This window comes from Amphibalanus amphitrite, unplaced genomic scaffold (genome assembly GCF_019059575.1).
Source record: "Amphibalanus amphitrite isolate SeventyFive unplaced genomic scaffold, NRLGWU_Aamphi_draft 000079F_arrow, whole genome shotgun sequence".
NCBI lineage: Eukaryota > Metazoa > Arthropoda > Thecostraca > Balanomorpha > Balanidae > Amphibalanus > Amphibalanus amphitrite.
This window is the reverse complement of record NW_024881575.1, coordinates 9,468-31,098: the sequence shown is the minus strand read 5'-3', so window position 1 is coordinate 31,098 and position 21,631 is coordinate 9,468. Positions and strand designations below refer to the sequence as shown.

At 56.0% G+C, this 21,631-nt stretch overlaps 1 protein-coding gene across 1 annotated transcript; it reads left to right on the top strand.

The window, feature by feature from the left end:
- The first annotated feature begins 573 nt into the window (after nt 1–573).
- LOC122379500 (protein MAK16 homolog) lies at nt 574–19,775 on the top strand. The gene is made up of 4 exons (XM_043361766.1): nt 574–581; nt 1,330–1,459; nt 8,610–8,792; nt 19,551–19,775. The coding sequence occupies exons 1-4, from the start codon at nt 574–576 to the stop codon at nt 19,695–19,697; spliced, it is 468 nt and encodes a 155-aa protein (XP_043217701.1). The 3' UTR covers nt 19,698–19,775.
- The last annotated feature ends 1,856 nt before the right edge of the window (nt 19,776–21,631 follow it).

Below are 21,631 nucleotides of genomic sequence, written 5' to 3'. Positions count from 1 at the left end.
CGCCGCCGAGCCGCTCCACTGTCACCCGCAGTCGGATCAGCGGCGGCGGCTGTTTTTCTGTGGCTTTGCTGACATGCCGGCGGCGCTGAGCGCCGCCGGGGACGCGGCCGGCCTGCTGGCTGCTGCGGTATCGATGAGAGAACTCCCCGCCGGCCGACAGAAGTTGAACAATAGGAAAGTTGGCCGATAGCTCGGGTACATCGGTCGGCGGTGGCAGATAGGCGGCCGAGCGGGCTTTATGCGACTGGGATGTTTGTGAGTCGCACTGCGCCGCGGGACTGACGCAATAATGCCGGCCGGGGCGGCGGCCGCAGTCGGCAGGAGGATTAGTCAACTGCCGGGACGACATTCATCCATGGAGCGGTCGGAAATGGGTCGCCATTGACCGGTCAGAGTCAGAGAGAGATATGGTCGCTGCTGCTCGGAGCTCACTTAGCTGCCGGCCGGAGGTGAAATTCGCCAGAATGATACATGTGCCTTGTCAACGATCCGCGGATGAATGGTGAGGAGCCGGCATATGGCATTGTCTGTTGCTGAGCGAGGAGAGGTAGTCTATTCAACTGGTGAGACCCAATGGCCATGTGAGGATGGCTTTAAGGACCGTTCAGTCGTCTCAGCTCCAGGTCTTAGTGGCGGGTGCCTGCTACCGCAGAAGCTTGATTTATTATGAATCGATAGAGAATCCACATCAAGATAGGCCAGATACCATGTGTCTATTGAACTCGGTCCTGACTTAACTTCAGAAGACACTCAGTGTGCTCCTCTTTCCATACATACGATATAAGAGTCGAATTTGTGTGAAGTCGTAATGTCAAAATAAGCTTACAGCATGCTCTATCGTACCATATTACAGCATCTCTAAAAGGACACAGCGTTATGAGTATATGCCCACCTCGCCAGTACGGCGGTACGGGACCCTGTCGTCTCCAGTCTGTAGACTACAAGGGACGGACTGTGTGTCTGAGTGACTGCTACGGGTCGCTTCAGCCTGGAGTCTGTGCCCGCAGCCGCGCTATATGTGTGCTGTAGCCTGTCTGTCTGTCCGAGTTATCATGCAAGTTTGTGTCTGTGCAGCCAGCCTGTTCTAACGTGCCCGTCTGGTCTGTAGCTCTTAAGTCGGTGTGTTGTAGTCGACGTGCTGCGTAGTCAGACTTTTCTAACGTTCTGATCTGTAGCTCTTAAGTCGGTGTGTTGTAGCTGACGTGCTGTGTAGTGTGTAGTCAGCCTATTCTTACGTTCTGCTCTGTGTCTATGTAGCCGGCCTGTTCTACTGTGTCTGTGTCTGTCAGCCTGTTCTAACGCGCCCGTCTGTGTGTGTGCTCTGGACAGGAAGAAGCTGGTGCCGCTGCCGAGGAAGGTGGAGCGCCGCGAGGTCCGAAGGGAGGACAAGGCCCTGGTGGCGGCCAACATCGACAAAGCCATCGAGAAGGAGCTGCTCGAGAGGCTGAAAAAGGGCACGGTGAGTGCCGACGGCGATAGACAGACGGAGGGGGGGGGGGGCGAACCATGGCTGCACCCAACAGCCATGGAAACAACCCTGCCGGCTTCTGCTGCTGCGCGGTTTGATTCAGTCATTTCAGCGACGCTTGTTGTGCATGTGCAAAGCCCGTAATGTCTTCGTGATCCAATCAAATGGGTGACGCCTGGAATTTGCCTGCCGCACGGCCGTCGATCCACTAAATGGACTGCCGGCATCTAATTGCAGCCGGTTGTTTCTGTTTTGTCGTGTTTGCCGCCGCCGAGTGGCCGCCGGGACTGACGGAGCTGCGTGTGCTGCGGCCGTCAATCACAACCGCTCGGACGGACCAGTGTTCCGGACATGTTTCAAACGGGCTTTGTTCGGCGAGTTATGGCTGTTGTGTCGATCGGCATGGTCTACATGCCGGTGCGATGAGCCCCGGCCGGCCGGCGGCGACTCACGCCATGACCCGGCGCGCAGCCGTCCGCCGTCGGCCGGTGGCTGGGATTAATTTCCTGATCGTAACGAGCGGCGGTCGCCGGCGCCGCTCGGCGGTCGCGAATCGGCGCCGACCGCGCGTCACTGGCGCCGGCGCGTCATTTTTCTCGGTGATTGATCGGCCGCTGAGCGTGCCGCCACGGCCGCCGCGGCTTTTTACGCCGCCGCCGTCACCGGGAACCGATTGGCCGGGGAGAGCCGCCGGTTTACGAACGGGGCGCGCCCGGAGACCGGCCGGTTTACTAACGGGGAGCGCCCGGCCAGCGGTCAACAGGGAGCTGTGCCGGAGAGCGGCCGGTTCGTGCAGCTGGGCGCCCGGCTGGGGACCAGGTTCCTTTGACAGTGACCTCGTCCAGGGATGCTCTGTCCGGTCGGCCAGCAGGTCAGCAGGAGGAAAGTCGACTGTCCCACGGGAGTCACGCCCTGAGCTATCGGCGTTTTCAGTCCAGTGTTGCTGATAGAGGCCATCTGTCGGCGTTCAATATACGGACCTCTCTGATAGCGACGATAGATGCGGCCACTCTGCAACACTGCCGGCACTAAAACTGACGCTAGACTCCTAAATTAATGCGCTGAAATTCATAGCCGTCCATAATTATACTTATAACCTGACTGAACGACATGTCAGCCATAGGCCAGTTCTCTCAGTAACCCCCAAACTATTCGGCCCACCGCTGGGGCAGGTAGCACTCAGTGATGCGATGCTTTCAGTAGGCTACATACAGTAGCAGTTATGCCTGGCGCCTCCATGCCATCGCGTGATTTGCGCTGCGCAAGTGCGCACTATACGGTGCCTGCCATGGTACCCCGTCGCGCTGCCTCCCCTCGGCCGCGTGCCGGGGGACAATGTGCCGTGTCGTGCCGGAGGTGCGTGTCGTTACACGGGAGATGACCTATCGGTGACCGTGTCCCCACCCCCACCTCACCTCCGACACACACACACACACACACACACACACACACACACACACACACACACAGGGAGACAGCGCAGTGCCGTACCCTCGGTCTCCGTACAGTCGCACGGCATGACGCCGATTGGACAGTAAATGTGCTTTCTCGAAAGGGTTCCTGGTCCATGTTGTTGGCAATAAGGCATGCATGCACTTTAATTTACCTGCATTGATTGTTCATGACTAGGTAGTCGTTAAACTCGACCTGCAGATGGTTCAGTCATTGACTTTCGATAAAGCTGTTATTGCCAATGCATAGGTCGTTTTCTTTTACAGCATGACGGGGTAAGCGTAAACGTTCATGGCATGTGTAGGTTCCCACTACCTGACGTACCCCATCCCACCACCCATCCCTCCCTGCCCCACCGCCCATCGCTCCGTGCCCCACCGCCCGCATTTTCTCCCCGATCAGCCGCGACCGCTGTTGTACCAGCCGCGTTATCCGACTCGAGGATCCGGCGCCGGCGGCCATCTGAGCCTGGTCGGTGACGGATCGCGCCCGTCTGCCGCCCTCACCGACCACCGCGGTCACAGCTGGGCTCCCGGCCGCTGAGAAACGGCTCACAGGGTCACCGGCCACTGAGAAACGGCTCACAGGGTCACCGGCCACTGAGAAACGGCTCACAGGGTCACCGGCCACTGAGAAACGGCTCACAGCTGGGCTCCCGGCCACTGAGAAACGACGGCTCACAGGGTCACCGGCCACTGAGAAACGGCTCACAGGGTCACCGGCCACTGAGAAACGGCTCACAGGGTCACCGGCCACTGAGAAACGGATCACAGCTGGGCTCCCGGCCACTGAGAAACGACGGCTCACAGGGTCACCGGCCACTGAGAAACGGCTCACAGGGTCACCGGCCACTGAGAAACGGCTCACAGGGTCACCGGCCACTGAGAAACGGATCACAGGGTCACCGGCCACTGAGAAACGGCTCACAGGGTCACCGGCCACTGAGAAACGGATCACAGCTGGGCTCCCGGCCACTGAGAAACGACGGCTCACAGGGTCACCGGCCACTGAGAAACGGCTCACAGGGTCACCGGCCACTGAGAAACGGCTCACAGGGTCACCGGCCACTGAGAAACGGCTCACAGGGTCACCGGCCAAACGACCAGCTTTGGCCGGAGAAAGTCACCGGCTACGGTGGATGGCTGCTGCCCATAGATTTGCTAGGACTCTGATGGGAAATAAGGTGAAAGTGTGTCCAGATTAAGAGGGAGACGTGCGCTTTCTGTCCTTGACGCCGTTGTATCTTCATCCTCGCCGCCAGCGGCGTTCGGCGTTCCGGGGGAGTCGGTCGTGTTCTTCCCCGCGGAGGGCAGCAGGTTGCCCCTGGGGCTCCCTAGAGTGGTCCCGAGGTGAGGCGGGTCGCGCCTTTCCTCGGGAGGCAGCAGGTCGCTCCTGGGGCTCTCCCTGGGTTGTCCCGAGGAGAGGCGGGCTGCATTTTTCGCCGCAGGGGCAGCAGGTCGTCCCTCTCCCACCGGGGGGGGGGGGGGGGTTGACACGGCACGGCGGCGCGAGTGACACCACTTCTGCCAATGGCTTCCCGTAACTGACGGCGGGTGACCAGTGACCAGTGACCAATGCCCGGGTGCGCAGCCAACCAACACGTCAAGGTCACGTAGGAGTCGTGATACGGTATTGCAGCACGTCAGCGTTTTTCACAGAGCCAGAAGCCGTGGGACTGACGATTGGTTTCAGCTGTCGGTGAAGACTCTTTTTGTTGGGCGCGTTTGGCCTTGATTTCATCTGAAATGACGTCAATGTCAGTGCGACGAAGTGGGTAATAAAAGCTAATGTAATTGGTAGTGCCCTCATGTCTTGGTGTGTAAAATTATGAATCTAAAATGACCGAATGAACCATGGTTCTACTTACGACCGTGCTGACGCTTCATTTCTCAGTTCTTATCACATAGTGTGGAATATGGTAAAGCTAAGATTATCACTTTCGTCTAACAAATATGATACCGATGGCGATATTACGGATTATGCCGTAACATCAGGATCCCACCTCCCCTGTTTATTCTTCTGTCTTATCGCCATTCAAGGTCTTTAAACTGTCCCTCTATAGTCTATTAAATCTTCCTTTTGGAGTCTGTTGGATCATTCCATCGCCCCTACATGACTGTTTAAATCGTTTCTCCATAGTCTGTTAGATTGCCCATTCAGTCTGTCAGATTATCCCTCCAGGTCGCCCCTCCATAGCCCGTCCGATCGCTCCTCCATTGTCTGTCGCCCCTCCAATGTGTCAGCTCATCCTTTCAGTGAGTTCAGAGCCTGTCAGATCGTCCCTCCAAAGTCTGTTAGATGGCCCCTCCGTGGTCTGTTAGATGGCCCTCTCAGTGGTACCGCCTGAGCTCGGCCGTTGGAGCCGCCACGGAGCGGTTGCGATGCGCCGGTCGGCCGGGCCGGACGGTGTCGTTCGGACGATGGCACTGCTCGGGTGCGGTGTGGCCCGTGTGACGGGGCGCTATCGGGCCGGACTGGGACGCGATAGCGCCGCTAGCAGCGCTACGTGAGCGGCACTGCAAGCATGCATGACACCGGGGCCCAGATACGGCTGCCATGACTCGCGTCGGAGGACATCAAAGCGGGCAGTTGTCCGTTGAGCTGTTGTAATTTGGGCACGGCTGGTGGCGGCTCGTCATAAGCGGGTCGTTAACAGTGGTATCCGGCTTTATGGGGTGTTCTGGGGCCGGGATTAGGCGGCGGCCGCGGCACTATGTCTCAGCTCGTCATAGCCGTATTTCTGCTGACGACACTGCCCATTTCGTTCGTTATTTCGAGCCCACTGAAAGGTGTATTGTTGCATTGTTGTGGCAGAATGTGGTCGATTCAGCTGATGATGGGTTTTGAAAGCCCATTGGCCGGGCTGGGATGGGGAACGGCGGGCTACCACTCCCTGCAGAGCGGAGAGCGACCGGACGCTGTCGGACGAGAGGGGTGCCGGACGCTGCCGGACGGGAGAGGGAGAGCGGCCGGACGCTGTCGGACGGGAGAGGGGGAGCTTTGGGACGGGAGAGCGGCTGGCGACTGTCGTAGAGGGAGATGGAGAGCGGCCGGCCGCTATCTGAGAGGGAGACCTGTCGGACGGGGGAGGGGGAGCTGTCGGACGGGAGAGCGACCGGCCGCTGTCGGACGGGAGAGGGAAAGCTACCGGACGGGAGAGCGGTCGACCGCTGTCGGACGGGAGAGGGAGAGCTGTCGGACGAGAGGGCGGCCGGACGCTGTCGGACGGGAGAGCGGCCGGACGATGTCGGACGGGAGAGGGGGAGCGGCCGGACGGGAGAGGGGGAGCTGCCGGACGAGAGAGATGCCGGACAGGAGACGGAGAGCGGCCGGTGGCTGTCGTAGAGGGAGAGGGGGAGCTGTCGGACGGGAGAGGGGGAGCTGCCGGACGGGAGAGGGGGAGCTGTCGGACGGGAGAGGGGGAGCTGTCGGACGGGAGAGAGGGAGCTGCCGGCCGCTGTCGCCGGTCCCGGCAGCTCGCAGCTCGGGGTGGCTGGGGGTACTGACAACCGGGCCGGCCCGCCGCGCCCGTGTGTCGTCCACTGCCGCGCGGGTCTGCGGGGTTTCTCCTCTCTGGCCCAGTTCTATTACCAGCCACAGACCACCAGCTGAGCACCTCAGACGCAGCATTGGAGGCGATAGCGGCTGAAAGGAGGTGTTCGGCTGAGCGGGGCTGCATTGTGAGGCGGCCAGCGGAAATGGATTGGACCAATCAGACATAGCGCCTGGTGTCAGTTTGGGGCTACCAGCGGTGCCGCGAGGATTGTGTGTTTAATGCAATCTTACTGAGAAACACGCTGGGGAAAACTGACGTCACAGTCATTGTCCACTGTTCAATTGTTGTGAAAAATAACGTTTTTACTGAAATTTGTATGCGTTGCTTGGCTTTATGGTTCAGCGATATCTGGAGCTGTACCTCTGCCTGCTGGGCTTAAAATCTTCTCAGTCCTTTTTGGCTAAACCTTTGTGGGCATGCGAAGTAACGATCTTTCATCTCATAGAAAACTTGCACGTTAAACTTTTTTCTTGAAAAATTAACGTTGGGTCTTAGATCATCACTTCTTTTTCACGAACCTCAAGATGTATGACTTAAGAGTCATGTTACCTTTTCCTCAAGTTATAATGAATATGAAATAATATTTTCGGAGTTTCTTGAGTGATATATATTGAAAAATTGATAGCAAATATTTCGATACTCGTAGTGGTACCTTTTTCAATGCGATTTCACTCGCATTGAAAAAGGTACCACTACGAGTATCGAAATATTTGCTATCAATTTTTCAATATATATCACTCAAGAAACTCCGAAAATATTATTTCATAACCTCAAGATGCGTCAATCTTTGAAAGCAAAGTGCAGACTGCAGATTGCTCCTTTGTCTCATGGGCTTGGAATTTCGCTCAAGAGTAAAAATATGGGCTCTTTTTGCACCTAGTAGCGTTGAACGCATGCTCTACCGCTTGTCGCTTTAGCTGATTAAATCTGATCTTATCACGGTCAATACCGTGCATAAGACTCCATTTAAGAAGTAAGTCGTCCTTTTTGTCTAGTTGAACACCAGTTAGATGTCATTCTTACGTTAGATTGTTTTACTCGAACTTTTATAGAGGCTCTGTACTCTCTATGTTCTGAAATAGCCTCGATCCTTAGTAACGGAGGGGCCGGCGGCCATTCGTCCGGACATTCGTCAGCTCCGCCCGTGGCCCTCGGCGCCGCGCTAACTCGCCGGCAGCCGGGGCTCGTCTTGTCGCAAACTTGTGCCTAACGTGTCTCTCTGGGAGCGTTAGCAGAAATTAACGGGCCGAGCGGCGCTTGAGTCGAACTGGGGGTTAGCCAGATTTTACGGCGCGGAGACGGTCAGCCGCTGGCGTCACGCTGCATTAGCCGGCAGCGGGCCGCTCGAGCCGGGACTCTGCGACGCGGATACTGGGTGGCCCGACCTGCTGCGCGTGCTACATCCAGGGACGCTCTGAACCCGAGCTGAGTGGTCCCTGCCGCGCTATTGTCCTTGTCCACGGCTGCATCTAGAGACAAGCTCTGACAATGTGTCAATGCTCGTCGGCTGTTTGATGCTAGGGATAGCTGCTCGTATGAAATCCGTTTCTTCTCTTGAACCAAACGTTCCATTTGCTCATTTTTCCTTGTTGGAGCTCTGATTGGAACTTCGTAACGATAGGCTTCATCTCCTGCTCCCTTTTTCGCTGGCGGAAGATGGCCGTTTACAGAGGGGAGAGGGGAGCGAGGGAGAGTGAGATGAGCAGAAGTGCTCTGACCAAGCATTTTAGACGGCTCTGCACATCTCCACGCCCTCGAGGCTCCGGTTCGAGTGGCGCGGCCTCTCGGTCGGTATTGACCTCCGCGGGACTGGCTGCAGACTAACGAAACCCGGCTCCTCGGCGGGCGCACCGTGCCGGCGCGCCGCGGCGCCCCGGTGGTCGTCATTTGCCTGTAATCAGATTGGTGCGCCGTAATTGTCTATTTGTCTTGATCCGTGTCGGTGTAACTGCTCCACTGCCGTAGCACCACTGCCAGCCTGTTGTCCAAGTGTGTGCAATATAAACACTGGCGTGACGTTGTATGTGCCTGCGTACAATACCAAAACGCGGAGTAAGTTAGATCACTGTTAGGAAGCGCCAAGGACGCGCAATGTGACTGACACTCTGTGCCCGTCTGCCCGCTCTGTGGCAGTACGGGGACGTGTACAATTTTCCGCAGGCCACCTTCGACAAGGTGCTCTCCAAGGAGGGCGTCGAGAGCGACGAGGAGGAGGACGCAGAGGGCGAGGAGGAAGAGGAAGAGGAGCTCGAGGAGGAGCTGGAGAAGGAGTTTGTCGCCGACTTCGCCGAGAGCGACGAGGAGGCTGACATTGAGGTAAGTCCGGTGCCGAAGGAGGGGAAAGGTGGGGACAGGCGCTGTGAGGTGGTGCTGAGGGAAGCGGGAGGTGGGGGTGGGGACAGGCGCTGTGAGGTGAGTTTTGCTGCACCTTGCCGGGTCTCAGAGAGGGTCACCTCGGGCTCTGAGACGGGGATTAGCACTTGTCAGTACCAGCAGCCCCTCCGCCGTGAGTTTGGTGGCGTCTCGCCGGGTCGGTGGCTAACGTAAGTCCCTCCGCTGTCGGTTTGGTCACCCCTCGTCCTCAGTCCCTCCGCTGTGCATTTGGCACCCCTCACCTGGCGTGGAATGGGTAGTCGCAAACAGCCCTTCAGTGCCGTGCAGACTCAAGGCCGCTGTCTACTACATGACGTATTTATTTCCTCTGAGCTAATCTCGCTCCGATAGACTCTGGTGTGTGAGCGGACAGTCGATTGTTGTCCAGTCCCAGCTCGGCTGGTGTGCTGGTCCGCGTCGTCTACACATTTTTCTAACCACGGATATTCAATAACGACCTGCGGGGTACGCTCTATAAACCCTACTCCAGAAACTTTCTGGCGCGACTCGCGGCCGCTCCGATATATTGTTCGGTCGTGATTCGGGCCAGCCCAGTTCCGTAGGTGCAGGATTTAGTTCGCTCCATGAATGGCTATTGTTGGTACGGCAGTTCGGTATGGCGGAGTTGACGGCCGTTTGGACTCGGTCTGCTGCTCCCGGGTCCCGCGGGTCCGGTCTGCAGCGGGCGGTATGGCGCGCTGTGATTCGGCCGGCCGTTCGCTGTGCCGCCGAGACGCTCTCCTAGCCTGGCAGGCTGCGCCGGCGGCAGCACGATATCTATAAACGGCTGGCACAGGGCCAGGGGAGCGCGGGGCCCGCAGCGGACGGTGGGGGCCCGGCACACTGCCCCTCCGCCCGCCGCCCGGGACACAGGACAGGACGGCCCTGTGGTGCCCAAAGTAGCCCCAGTAGTATCAGCGGGCGTGGAATGGATGCAAACTAAGCTTCTTTGGGGTTCTGTGACGGGTCCGCCGGTACCGTCCTGCCTTTTATATGTCTGGTGTGGACCGTGTAGGCTCACTGAAATGGTGTTTTCAGTTATTCATGTGTGGCACATCATTGCATATTTTGACGTTCTTTGACGTCTTTCCCAACTCGCCAATGATCTAGCACCATTTATCACATTGAATGATTGAGATACACCATTTTTCGCAAGTGAAGAAAGGGAGAGAGGGAACTAGCGAGGAAGAGAGGGAACTAACTAGTGAATGAACTATGAAAGAGACACGGCGTTATCGCGCTCGGCGTTGTCCGGCGAGCGCGTCCCAGGACCGTGGTTCGCGCTTCGTTCTTTGTCCCTTTAGATTTAAAGATAGTTGTTACACCTCCTTGCCCTTGTGAAAGACTATTCAACTTTTAGGTTCTCGATAATATTGCTGGCGCCCACTTTATCTGAGCTACTATCACATGCAGCAAAGTAACTGTTAGCGCAAAAATGCATACTTAATTGAAATGAATTGAAATGTAGCATTCATGTTTAATATATGGCCGTGCATGAGATTGCCGACAGCGAGGAAAAGTCGCATTATGCCTAATGCAGTGTGGCGTGTTAACTGATGGCCTCAAGGAACTGAATATTTTCCGCGGCACACGTTGCATGTCGGCTGCTGCAAATCACGCGGCACGTGGCATGCAGCCCACATGAGCAGTGCGGCCCCCGCCCCCGGCGGCGCCAGACGCCATCCATTTACAAATGGTGGCCCATTGGACCGAGTCTTACATTCGTGCCGGCAACACAGCCAGATATATCTGAAGGAGAGACCATGCTTCACTTTGTTTACAGCCAACTCTGAGAAATTGTGGCGATTTAGAGATTTGGTTGCTGTTCAGTGTCCATTTGCTATTCTAGTATTCTTGAACCGTGTAGCTCTTGCTAGAATCATGTGCCACAATGCGGTGATCTTCCAACCAGTGCCGCGTGGTCTGGGCCGGGACTGAGGGACGACTGGTGAGGTCCGGCGGCGGGTGGCTGCTGCCGGCGCACGGCTGCAAATAGGTTCGCACTGCGAGTTGAGAGGCCGCCTCGCCCCGTGCCTTCCCCGCTGCCCGCCTCCACTCGAGCCCTCCATTAGCCCGTCTTATCGCCACCATTACCGATAGCGGCTCCATCAGCCCGCCCATCGTTAGGCGCTATCGAAGCCTTTTGCCCGCGTTTCCCCGCAACTTGTTATGTGCGTTCTGGATACGTTGCACTTATGAGTCTGTCAGCATATAGGCATACTGTTGTTGACATGGACAACGGGGTCGGCGACTGCGTCCTTGTTATACAGCCGTGTGCGCTTGTGTGAATCCTACTGAGAAAGAGAGATGCGGCAGTTTACAACTTGGCTAACGATACTCGGGCATTTGAGAATGTTGTGATAATAGGTAGTGCATTTTTGCTGACATCTGTTGCACTGGAATCAGAGCCACGGATGGCGTCGATATTGTCGATGTGATGGCAGTTCAAATGAGGAACTCGATGCGATATTTATTCGGCTCTGCTACTGTGCAGCTACCTCCCCATACACGAAGGCTCGCCGTTTTCGGTGTCTGTCCGGCGTCTCGCGGGCCAGGGCCTGCCGTCCCGCGGGACGGTCCTGTGTGCCCGGCGCCCGCGCCCCGTCTCCTGCCCGGCTGACGGCGGCGCCTGACCTCTGCGGCCGCCGCCGTGCCCGCACGTCTCTGCTGCGCCATTAATGACACGATGAGCGGCGGCGCGCCACCATCGCCTCGGCGCATCAATCACCGGCGGCGATAACGGCGCGCCGCGGCGAAAACAGCGCCCTCCGCTGCACTGCGCCGTGAGGGAGAGAGAGAGAGAGAGAGAGAGAGAGAGAGAGAGAGAGAGAGAGAGAGAGAGAGAGAGAGAGAGAGAGAGAGAGAGAGAGAGAGAGAGAGAGAGGCGCGTCCAAGGCCGGCGTCCATTCGGAGGATGCTGAACTGAGCCGCCGCCTCTGGTGACTGCTCTGTTTGTCATCGATCACGCTCCGATGAGCGCGGCCGCAGACGAAACTGGCGCGTCTCCGGCGCCGCTGCAATGGGTCGGCCCGACCCGGCTAATGCAGCGGCCGGAGTCGGCGGCTGTGGGACGCCGCACTGCTCTGTGGGTGAAGCGCTACCAGCTACACCGGTCTGCGTGTGCTGCAGTGCGGGTTGGTAGAGCGCTGTGACGGACAGGTCAAGATGCGGCCGAGGTCACCGCAGGGTGGCACCTGTCGACATCCCTACAACTAACTACTAACCAGTCGACTGGCCGTGGGGGAATCTGCGTAGGAGGGTTCGTGGTTCGGCGTGATGGGTCTCGAGGGAACAGTGCATTGGCGCAGTTTTGAAGCTGCTTGGAGTTCGTTGGCTGGGTGACCTTGAACGTTCGTTAGTGTTGGTGACCTTGAGCGTCCGTTGGTCGGTTAGTAGTTACCTTCAGTTGTTGGGCGGGTGATCCTGGCGTTTTGGTGGTTGGTTGCAAATAAGTGTCTGGTGGCTGGCTGACTAATTATTTTTCGTTCGTTCCCGGTTATTGATAGAAATAGCCTTACTCCCGACTGGTTATCGCTTGTTCGAACTGACTTTACCGAGTTTGAACCGGGCCTGATGAGTGCTGAAGGGCGGAATCTTCCCGGCCTCATTAGGCCAACTTCTCGCCGGCTCTCATTACGGCCAGAAATGCTCACTGGAGCGTACCCAATCTGATAACGTCATCGGACGACGTATCTGCGGCAGACAGAGTCCCGTGAAATCATTAAAACCCCCAGACCTGGCGAGTGAAGTGGATTCCTTCTTCTACCTTCTACCTTCTTCTTGTACCTTCCATTCCAACGGTCTCTTATTTCATTGAGGAGAGATTGGTCAAGGTTTATAGGAAAGGTGCATCTGCGTGACCTCTAGATGTGGTATGACATCTAGCTTATTAGATTAAATCCAGATCGAATGGCGAATCGACGGCGTCGAGATGTCTGACGCCGTGAAACGCATTCGCACAGCCACCAACTCGAGCGTGCCGCTGGCCTGGACACTAATACGGATCTTGGCATTGGCTGATATCCAAGTGGTGGCTGAAAAAAATAAAGATTTTCAAATAATTCCAGCTAGAACGCAGCCCTACATAGAATGTTGTCTGTCACGCGCACAGGACACTATAGTTTTGCTCGTACGTCGGCTATAACTGAGCCATCCTGGAAAATTCGGTACACTTGAGGCGACCATTGAAAGACCATTTCTTGGCCCGGCTATGACCGTAAGCTCCCGAGGTCTCAGAACTGAATGTTCTTGCCAACTTTCACCAAAGGCAGGAAATATGCCAATATGTCTGTCTGCCCCATACAATCAGAAAATCCCGAAGGACATAACTATCCGCCTCACTTCCCTCCTGACGCTATGGGCTGCATTTTATGTTTATTGTAGTCTGCCAGGCTCTTGCTTCATAAATATGCCAGTCTTTATAACATCGCGACCGACAGTAATGCGTGGTTTAATAAGTTTTCAATTCTATTTAGACTAAATGAAAAGTTCGCGACAAAATTTAATGCTGCGTTTGAGACAGCTCTAAATAACCTGGATTTATTGGTTTCCTTTCCTGTAGATCGGAGCCAATCAGATGACAAATAGCGTAGTTTATGGTCCAATGAATAAATTTTATGGGATCAGCATACAGAGTGCGCGTCAAATGGCTCAAATTCTATTGTAGAGATGTGACTAAAATTCTGTGAAGTGGCTGGAATTTTTTTCTACTCGTATTGCATGGGGCTAGTTGCAGAAGCTGAATGTCTTTGTGTTGGGAGCTGCTTTTATAAAATGCTGTGATTTGGGGAAGCTAGCTAAACTAGCGTGATTTCAGTTCAGCGCCTGTTGAGTGTCGATGCGGCGCGGTACTATTTCATTTCCGTGCAACATTGATTAAGCAGGCCTTAAAGCTCAACTTAAACGCTTGTTAACGTGCTCCGAATGCCACATTAAACTTATCCGGTTCGATTATGAATGGCGTGATACGCAATATTCATCTTGTAATATCACAATGGAGTAACAATAAGATAGCGTAAATCACAGTTGGTGGTCGGTCCTTTCCCACGCCTGCTCCGTCGTTCGGCGCCCGGGCAGCGTTCGGTCGATCTTGGCTTCCTGCAGTCCCCCCCCCCCCCTGTGCGGGCCGCGCCTCCGCCCCCTCCCCGCGCCGTCCCCTGAAGGACGCAGCGGACGGGGAGGGGGGAGGGGGGGGTGACCCAGATCCGGCGGCGGGGATCTGGGAGAGGCGACACTGGCGATGATTCATCGGGCCCGTCCCGGTCCCGTGGGACGCCTGCTGGAGCGGTTCGGGGGCGGGACGCCGCCGACTTTGACCGACTGCTGTAGCCGTGTGGCTCCGAAAGGAACGGCCCCACACTTGACCCGACATTGTGTCTGGATGGTGTGTTCGAATAATTTTGTGCAAGAAATTTAAACTTAAGTTTTCTATTAAATTTGCGCTTTAGATAAGGACGCCAAAGTGAGCTGTGTGGATGGTGTATGTGGTAGGCACTCTATTTTTATATGCTTGCTTATTGCTGCTGACAGCGTATTGATCAGTTCGGCAGCAGAGTTCAGTGAGACATTCCTGCTGCCAGCTCGGCCGACAGACTATCGCTCTCCAACGTAACCTTTCGCTGTCATTATCCTTTGACTGATGATGGCAGCTGAGGGCCCTCCAACCCTGGTTACAGACGAGGGTCCGGTCTCCTGGCTACTGAGTCTAGCGCCGACGGGTCGTGGTGTCGTCCCGGGGGGACTGGGTGCCGTCCTGGGGGGACTGGGTGCCGTCCTGGGGCGGACCGGGTGCCGTCCCGACGGGACCGGGTGCCGTCCCGGGGGGACCGGGTGCCGTCCTGGGGGCGGACTGGGTCAGGTGGAGCTCGACTGGAAGCCAACCACTGCATGAGTGAAAGCCGCATACCGCTGGACCCCGAGGGTTCTCCCACCGGACGAGGCCCCGGTCCCGAGGCTGGCCCGGGCCGGCGCGCGGCTGGCTGCAAGTCTGTGCCATGGTGCGTCTCTTCAAGACGCGGAGGAACGTGAACTGGGAATTTCATGGATGTGCTGCGATATTTCAGTTGGATGGCCTATGTGTAAGTCATTCGCTGGCTACACAAAACGCTGCGGTATGGCATCACTGGCGAAAATATATGCGCTCGAATTAGGTTGAAAGCCGTCGTTGCCAAGCGGCGAAGTTTCGCAGCTGCGCTCTCTTACTTAGCAGCTGCAGCGACGGCGGCCACCGCAAGGCCGAGCTTTACTTCGTGGACTATGTATTTATCCACCTTTGCTGCTGGCTAGGATTATTCTGATAGACAAAGCCGATTTGGGTCTCTGCAGTGGCTGACGTTTTTCGTTCATAAGCTTTGTGGTGGTAAATGCAACGCACTAACCACAAATGATAAGCAGTAAATGTTTCTGCTTTCCGTGACTACAGTGCGACTCGATCTGGCCAAACGTCGTAGCTTGTCATTTCCTGTTGATGCCCGCCAGTTTGCGGCACATTCACGAGCCGCGCTGCGGAGTCGTATTCTCGCCGCGCGGTGAGATGAGACGCTGCTCTTTGGTCGGTATGAAGTCGGCGGGAACGCTGCGCCTTATCTTTTGTTTTGTACGACGGCGGCGCTGCCGGCCGAGCCATTTGAGCCGGATCAAACGGCCGCGCCGGAGATGGGAGCCGTGGGCGCCGTCCGCCCGTCCGCGCCGCGCGCATAGAGTCGTCCAGAGCCGCCCGGCGAGCGTCCAGTGGCCACCGGCGGGCGTCCAGTGGCGACCGGCGAGCGTCCAGTGGCGTCCAGTGACGACTGGCGAGCGTATACATACCGCAGCTTACGGTTTCACAGCTTACGGTCACTGTTACGTAATGATGACACACAACATATGGAACAATGTTTCCAATTGTTATTCGGTTACAATCATCCCTCTTGTTCTTTCTCTTCCGCCCTCCCTCTCTATCTCTCTCTCTCTCTCTCTCTCTCTCTCTCTCTCTCTCTCTCTCTCTCCTCTCTCTCTCTCTCTCTCTCTCTCTCTCTCTCTCTCTCTCTCTCTCTCTCTCTCTCTCTCTCTCTCTCTCTCTCTCTCTCTCTCTCTCTCTCTCTCTCTCTCCCTCTCTCTCCCTCTCTCTCCCTCCCTCCCTCTCTCTCTCTCGCTAATCCTGGGTCAGATCATCCAGGCTCATGCGGCTCTTTGGTCAGCAGATAAAAGCACGCTCAAACCCCCGCCTGTTGCCATGACAACCGATAGTGTTTACCGGACGCTGGCCGTTGAAGATCATGTTGAAATTGACGTACGGCGGCTGCTGTTGGCTCAGCCGGGTATCGATTTGTAGGCGGATGGTTTGACCGAGTCACGCGCGCGGCTCAGGCGAGCCAGGGGAAGTCGCCGGTCTTCGGAGAGTTCCTGTCGATCCGGTGCCCTGTTGGCGCGGCAGCCTCAGAAGTGCGAGGGCAGGGGAGGGAGGACGGGTGTTAGCGCCAGGTGCGGCGGTGGCGGCGCTGGCCGGACAGCGTCTGACCTGTCCCGGACAGCGTCTGACCTTTCCCGGGTAGCCGGACAGCAGTTGATCTGTCCCGGGGGGCCGGACAGCGGCTGAGCGGTCCGCAGATGGCGGTCTGGCCCCATTGTGTGCTGTGGACTGTGTTAAACAGACTGTCGGGTTGTCTTTAAGTTGAACTGTGACCGGTCGGTGGTCAGGTTCTGATTCCTATCAGCTGTGCGGTGACCGGCTGACGGCTGAGTTCTCCATCAGCCGTGCAGTGACCGTTGGACCTCGCTCGGTGAGGGTCCGCTGGCTGTGGCGGGGACCGCAGGGCAGTGTCACTCAGTCACCGAGAAAATCAGGGGTGGGAGGACGGACCGGCGCCAGTGCCGGCCTCCGAAGCCGTAGTGCGGCCAGCCGCCCAATTAGCCGCGCTATCGACCGCCGGCGGCTTCGACCGGAGGCGGCCGCGGCTTCGATTGGGGGTTCAGCCGCCGCGCCGAGCCGGGTCGCCTTCCAAAGCAGCCGCGGCCCGCGCGCTTCAGTCCGAGGAATGGCACCCGACACGGGCTCGGCGAATCGTTCTCAGTTAGCAGCTATACGGGCTGGAATGGTTATGGTGCTGTGCACTAATTTTCATTGACGTCAGTGGCGGGCCGGACAATAGGTGGGCGGTCGCTGCACGGCGTCTGTCGATTGTTCGAACCGGCGCGCGGTAGAGCCCCCCGCGTCACGGGCGCGGCCGAATGTTTTATCGGCATTCGACCCTTGTGCCATGTGCGACACCGTCGTTGTGTGTAGTCCATAATTCTGTCGTATTCGTGGGAGGCTCGTGGGATCAGCACAGGTGGTGGTGGTGTGGGCTAAAAGGTGAATATTGTTTTATTCGTCTTTTTGTCTTTTGGTGAAGAAGACAAAGAAGTGAGGACCTTTTCCATTTGTCTTTATAGCTGACACATGGTTTGGGTCTCTTGAGACATATCACTAGGTGACTTGTATCGTAGGAACGCGTCTCAAGCACCTGATAAGCCATTATGACAAAGTGATGCATTGCTCTTGGGAGTAGTGGGAGCTAAAAGAATGGCATTAATTTTAGTAGTAAACTTATTCACTGATATCGGTCGGACGAAGACCAGCCCGCACAGACTTTGAAGGCGCCCAGACCAGACCGGCCGGACAGACTCTGTCTAAGGGTGGCGCCGGTCAAACCAGACTGGCCGGACAGACTCTGTCTAAGGGTGGAGCCGGTCAGACCGGGCCCTGACTGACTGACCGGCCGGCGGCGGCGGCGGCTGGCCCGCGGCTACTTCAGTATGCATTGGCTCAGTTCAGCGGCGCCGCGCCGACCGGCCGTCTCTGTCGTGAGATTCTGTCGCGCCGTCACCCGCCCACGGGTCGTCGTCGCCGCTGTCCGCGACTCCGGGCACAGCACACCAGTGCGGGGCTGTGAGACTGGCAGCACGCGGCTCTAGAACGTCTCACACCTGTACTGGGTGTCGCGGCAACTAACAGACAGCTCTGATGAGTCCTCGGTGCCGTGAATTACCGTCTACTTACAGATTTGGTGGGCTCTCTCACGCTATCTTATACCAGCACCGTATGCCTTGGGGACCCTCCCCGTCACCTCATACTGGTGATGTGGGACCGTCTCCAGACAGGTCTGATACCAGTGTTATGTTTCGTGTTGGGGCTCTCCCATAGATGTCCCGCACCGTCTCCAGTACACGTTGTAGCAGTGCTGTGTGTCGTAAGGAGGAGCTCTGCCGTAGACACTCCGCACCAGTGTGGTGGGATTCGCTCCCATATTGAAATGCCGGCCCATCGCGTTACTGGCGAATCAGCATTAAATTCGCTTGCCCCACCTGTCTCTTTCCTGAACGGCTACCAGAGCTGGCTCACTCGCCGGTTTGAGGAACATGACACTTCAAAGGTCTCTTTAGCATAATGCAATAGCAAATGGTTTGATGTGCTATGCCATATGCATGACCATATGCATCACATGCTTTAGCTTGGCTCCTCTGAAAGTTTCATGACTGCGGTCACCACTGCATAAAGTCGGAAGCTCTCTGACGCGGCCCCCTGCGTTCTGTGATATTGGCAATGCAGCACAATCAGAATTTGGTTATTGTATTGCAATCGTGACGGGCGTACATGAAATAGCCAACAAAGGACGCAGTGGCGATGTTTCAAGAAAGTAATACGTAATGTTACTGTTGTTCATACGACGCTGCATGAGTCGTGCCAGTGTTTCAGTCAGTCAGCTTTTAACAGATAACGAACATGATTAGATACATGTGGGCTTTTGTGTAGCAGCCGGTGGCTTTGACGCCCCGGCTTACGCGGTATTAGGCGGAGATTACACGGTCAATTTGTGTCTGCGTTTTCCGCTGGGCTGGATTAGGTAATGGCCGTCTGCACGGCAGTCTGCGTGACTGACTGGCAGCAGTCTGCCCCCTGCCCCCACCCCCACCCCACCCCACCCCACCCCAGCCGGGCCGGGGCTCAGTCGCCTTAGACGCGGCGCGGCTGCGTTTGTGCAAACTCATCTGGGTGCTGATGAGGGGATTCGCCGCGCATTCGGCGTCCTCATTATGGCGGAGCCAGTCCGGAAAAAAACGGCTCTCTTCCGGAGTGCCTTCGAGTCAGGCTCTCTCTCTCTCTCTCTCCTCTCTCTCTCTCTCTCTCTCTCTCTCTCTCTCTCTCTCTCTCTCTCTCTCTCTCTCTCTCTCTCTCTCTCTCTCTCTCTCTCTCTCTCTCTCTCTCTCTCTCTCTCTCTTCTCACTCTCTCCTCTCTTCTCACTCTCTCTCTCTCTCTCTCTCTCTCTCTCTCTCTCTCTCTCTCTCTCTCTCTCTCTCTCTCTCTCTCTCTCTCTCTCTCTCTCTCTCTCTCTTTCTCACTCTCTCCCTCTCTTCTCACTCTCTCTCTCTCTCTCTCTCTCTCTCTCTCTCTCTCTCTCTCTCTCTCTCTCTCTCTCTCTCTCTCTCTCTCTCTCTCTCTCTCTCTCTCTCTCTCTCTCTCTCTCTCTCATTCTGTTTTTCACTCTCGGGTCTCGCTTTATTTGCTATCTGCGTATTTTACCCCAGCCAAAAGTCCTATAGTTCAGTAGTCCTTGCCAGGATTCAAATTGAAATTTAATGAAACTCGTTTTTCCTCGTTAGGCTCTCAGTGGCCGGCATTGACTGTGCGTGCTGTAGTGACCCTGGCCATGACCTGACCTGGTGTGCTGAACTTGTGGCAGGACTACGGCGCTGACTCGTCGGACAGCGACACGGAGTCGGCGGCGGCGGCGGCGGCGGCGCGGCCGGCTCCCTCGCGGACCAAGCGGCCCCGGGTGGAGATCGAGTACGAGTACGACGGCCCGTCCACGAGCAAGGTCAAGTCGTGACGGCGCGGCCGGGCGGAGCGCGGCGCCCGCTGCTGGGGAGGGGTCTGACCGTTTGAATACACATCTGATCGCCTGTGACGGCTCTGTTTGCTCCTGACTGGCTGGAAACGAAACGTGCCTTGAACGAGGGAGGGGATGAAAGGCGAAGGCATGTTTGCTATGTAGGGACTTAGAGAACTGGACGAATTCGCAATCTGCCGTTGGAGTTACCGTTCCGTGGCCGAACCGGACGCAGTGGTTTTTACTGACAGCGTCCGGGTCAGCAGCAAGTCACTGACCGGACTCGCATTGAGGGGAAGCCTGGCTTTGGGTTAGGTTAAAGACGAGGACTTACAGTCTTAGGTCCTTTTCAGCAACTGTTTCTAGGCTGTCCGGCAACATGTTTTGCTCGGTAGCAGTTAGCTGCTAAAATAGCTTCAGCCATTTTGTGAGGAGGTTCCAAGGCAACAATACATTTGAAGGTACGATATTTCTCGACCGTATGGTACTTAGGAAACAGGGTCTACTAGCGTGTATGTGCGCCATTTAAGTAATGGGCTCCCTCAAATGTCAGCAGGAGAGCTAGCGGATCTTGAAGGCCTCCATGCCACACATTAAGTACGCTGAACCATATAATATACATCACAGTTCTTGGCTGAATTGGTATCAGATTATTCCTGTCACGTACAGCCCACCGCTAAAGAAATGTAGGGTTTTACCAATCTCAACGGTTGGTTTTGACTGGCGATTGTTTTGCGGAGTGCTCGAAAAGAAGATGTCAATAGCTAAAGTTGCAGCTGCAAGGGTGACGATACATATAAGCTACATTCAGTTTCATTGTAGTCTGGCTAATCGTTCCTAAGCTTCAGAAGCAGAACATACCCATGACTGAAACCCCACATTACTTCTGCTGTGGACTGTACCTCAGGGTTGCTAACCGTGGTCACGGGGTTTAGCTAAATCGCGGACGCTGAGTGCTATGCGGCGGACGCTGCCGCAGTCTCCCGGCTGTGCGGTGCAGTCTACTTCCCAGGCGCTCGCCGCTGGCGCCATCTATGGAGAGCGGCGGCAGCTCGCCGCAGCCGTCCCGCCGGCCTTGGGCGGGCGACGCTAACAGCAGTTTTCGTCACTTTTTCAGCGTTGTTATTGTATCATATGGGCCCGTGTCGTTATTTGGGGCTAAACTTTCCGGATGAAGGTTGATTCGCTGACGGCTGAGCGGGTCGAGCTCAGAGGAGGGCGGATGTCGAGATCAGGGAGACTGCGTTTGAGACTCACTCGCCGTGTTCGGCAGCGAACTCGGGCGCAGCGTATCACCAGAGGGAACTGAAGGCGCGCGATCGTCTCCGGCCGGCTGCGTCATCCTTTCATCTCGGAACTCTCGGAATCTCGAGTGTTTCCATCTCACCGCCTCCGGGCGCCTGTCGGCTCTCAGCGCTTCTGGCGGAGATTGTAGTGTGTCGCTCTCTACCGTAATAAACACCACTTGCCAGAATATTATCATTCCTTTCATATTTATACACGGAAGGGATTGGAATGGTTGAGTGATGCCACGACATGTAATGCCAATCTCAAACAAGTGCAAGTCAACTGATGTTCTTCAGTATGACTATCAAGAAAAAATCGCACTGCATGATGATTGGGTAATTTTACCATCAATCGCAAACACATGCGTTGAAAATCGATGTTCAAATATTGCTGTTGGTTGTCACATCGTTTTTCTCATGTCACCTGAAGGTCTCCAGCAGTTTTTTTATGCAATAACTTTTGGTTGCGACATGCTAGAGCGATGAAAACAACTGGATGTGTTCAATTAACGATACGGATCGACTGATGCGCAACATGACCTTTTCTGGTCAGGTCATAACCTTGATCTTAGGTCAAATGTTCAAAATGAGACTTTGAGGTGAGATGAGGTGAGGTGAGTTCATTCGACGCTTCTCGACAAGAGAAAT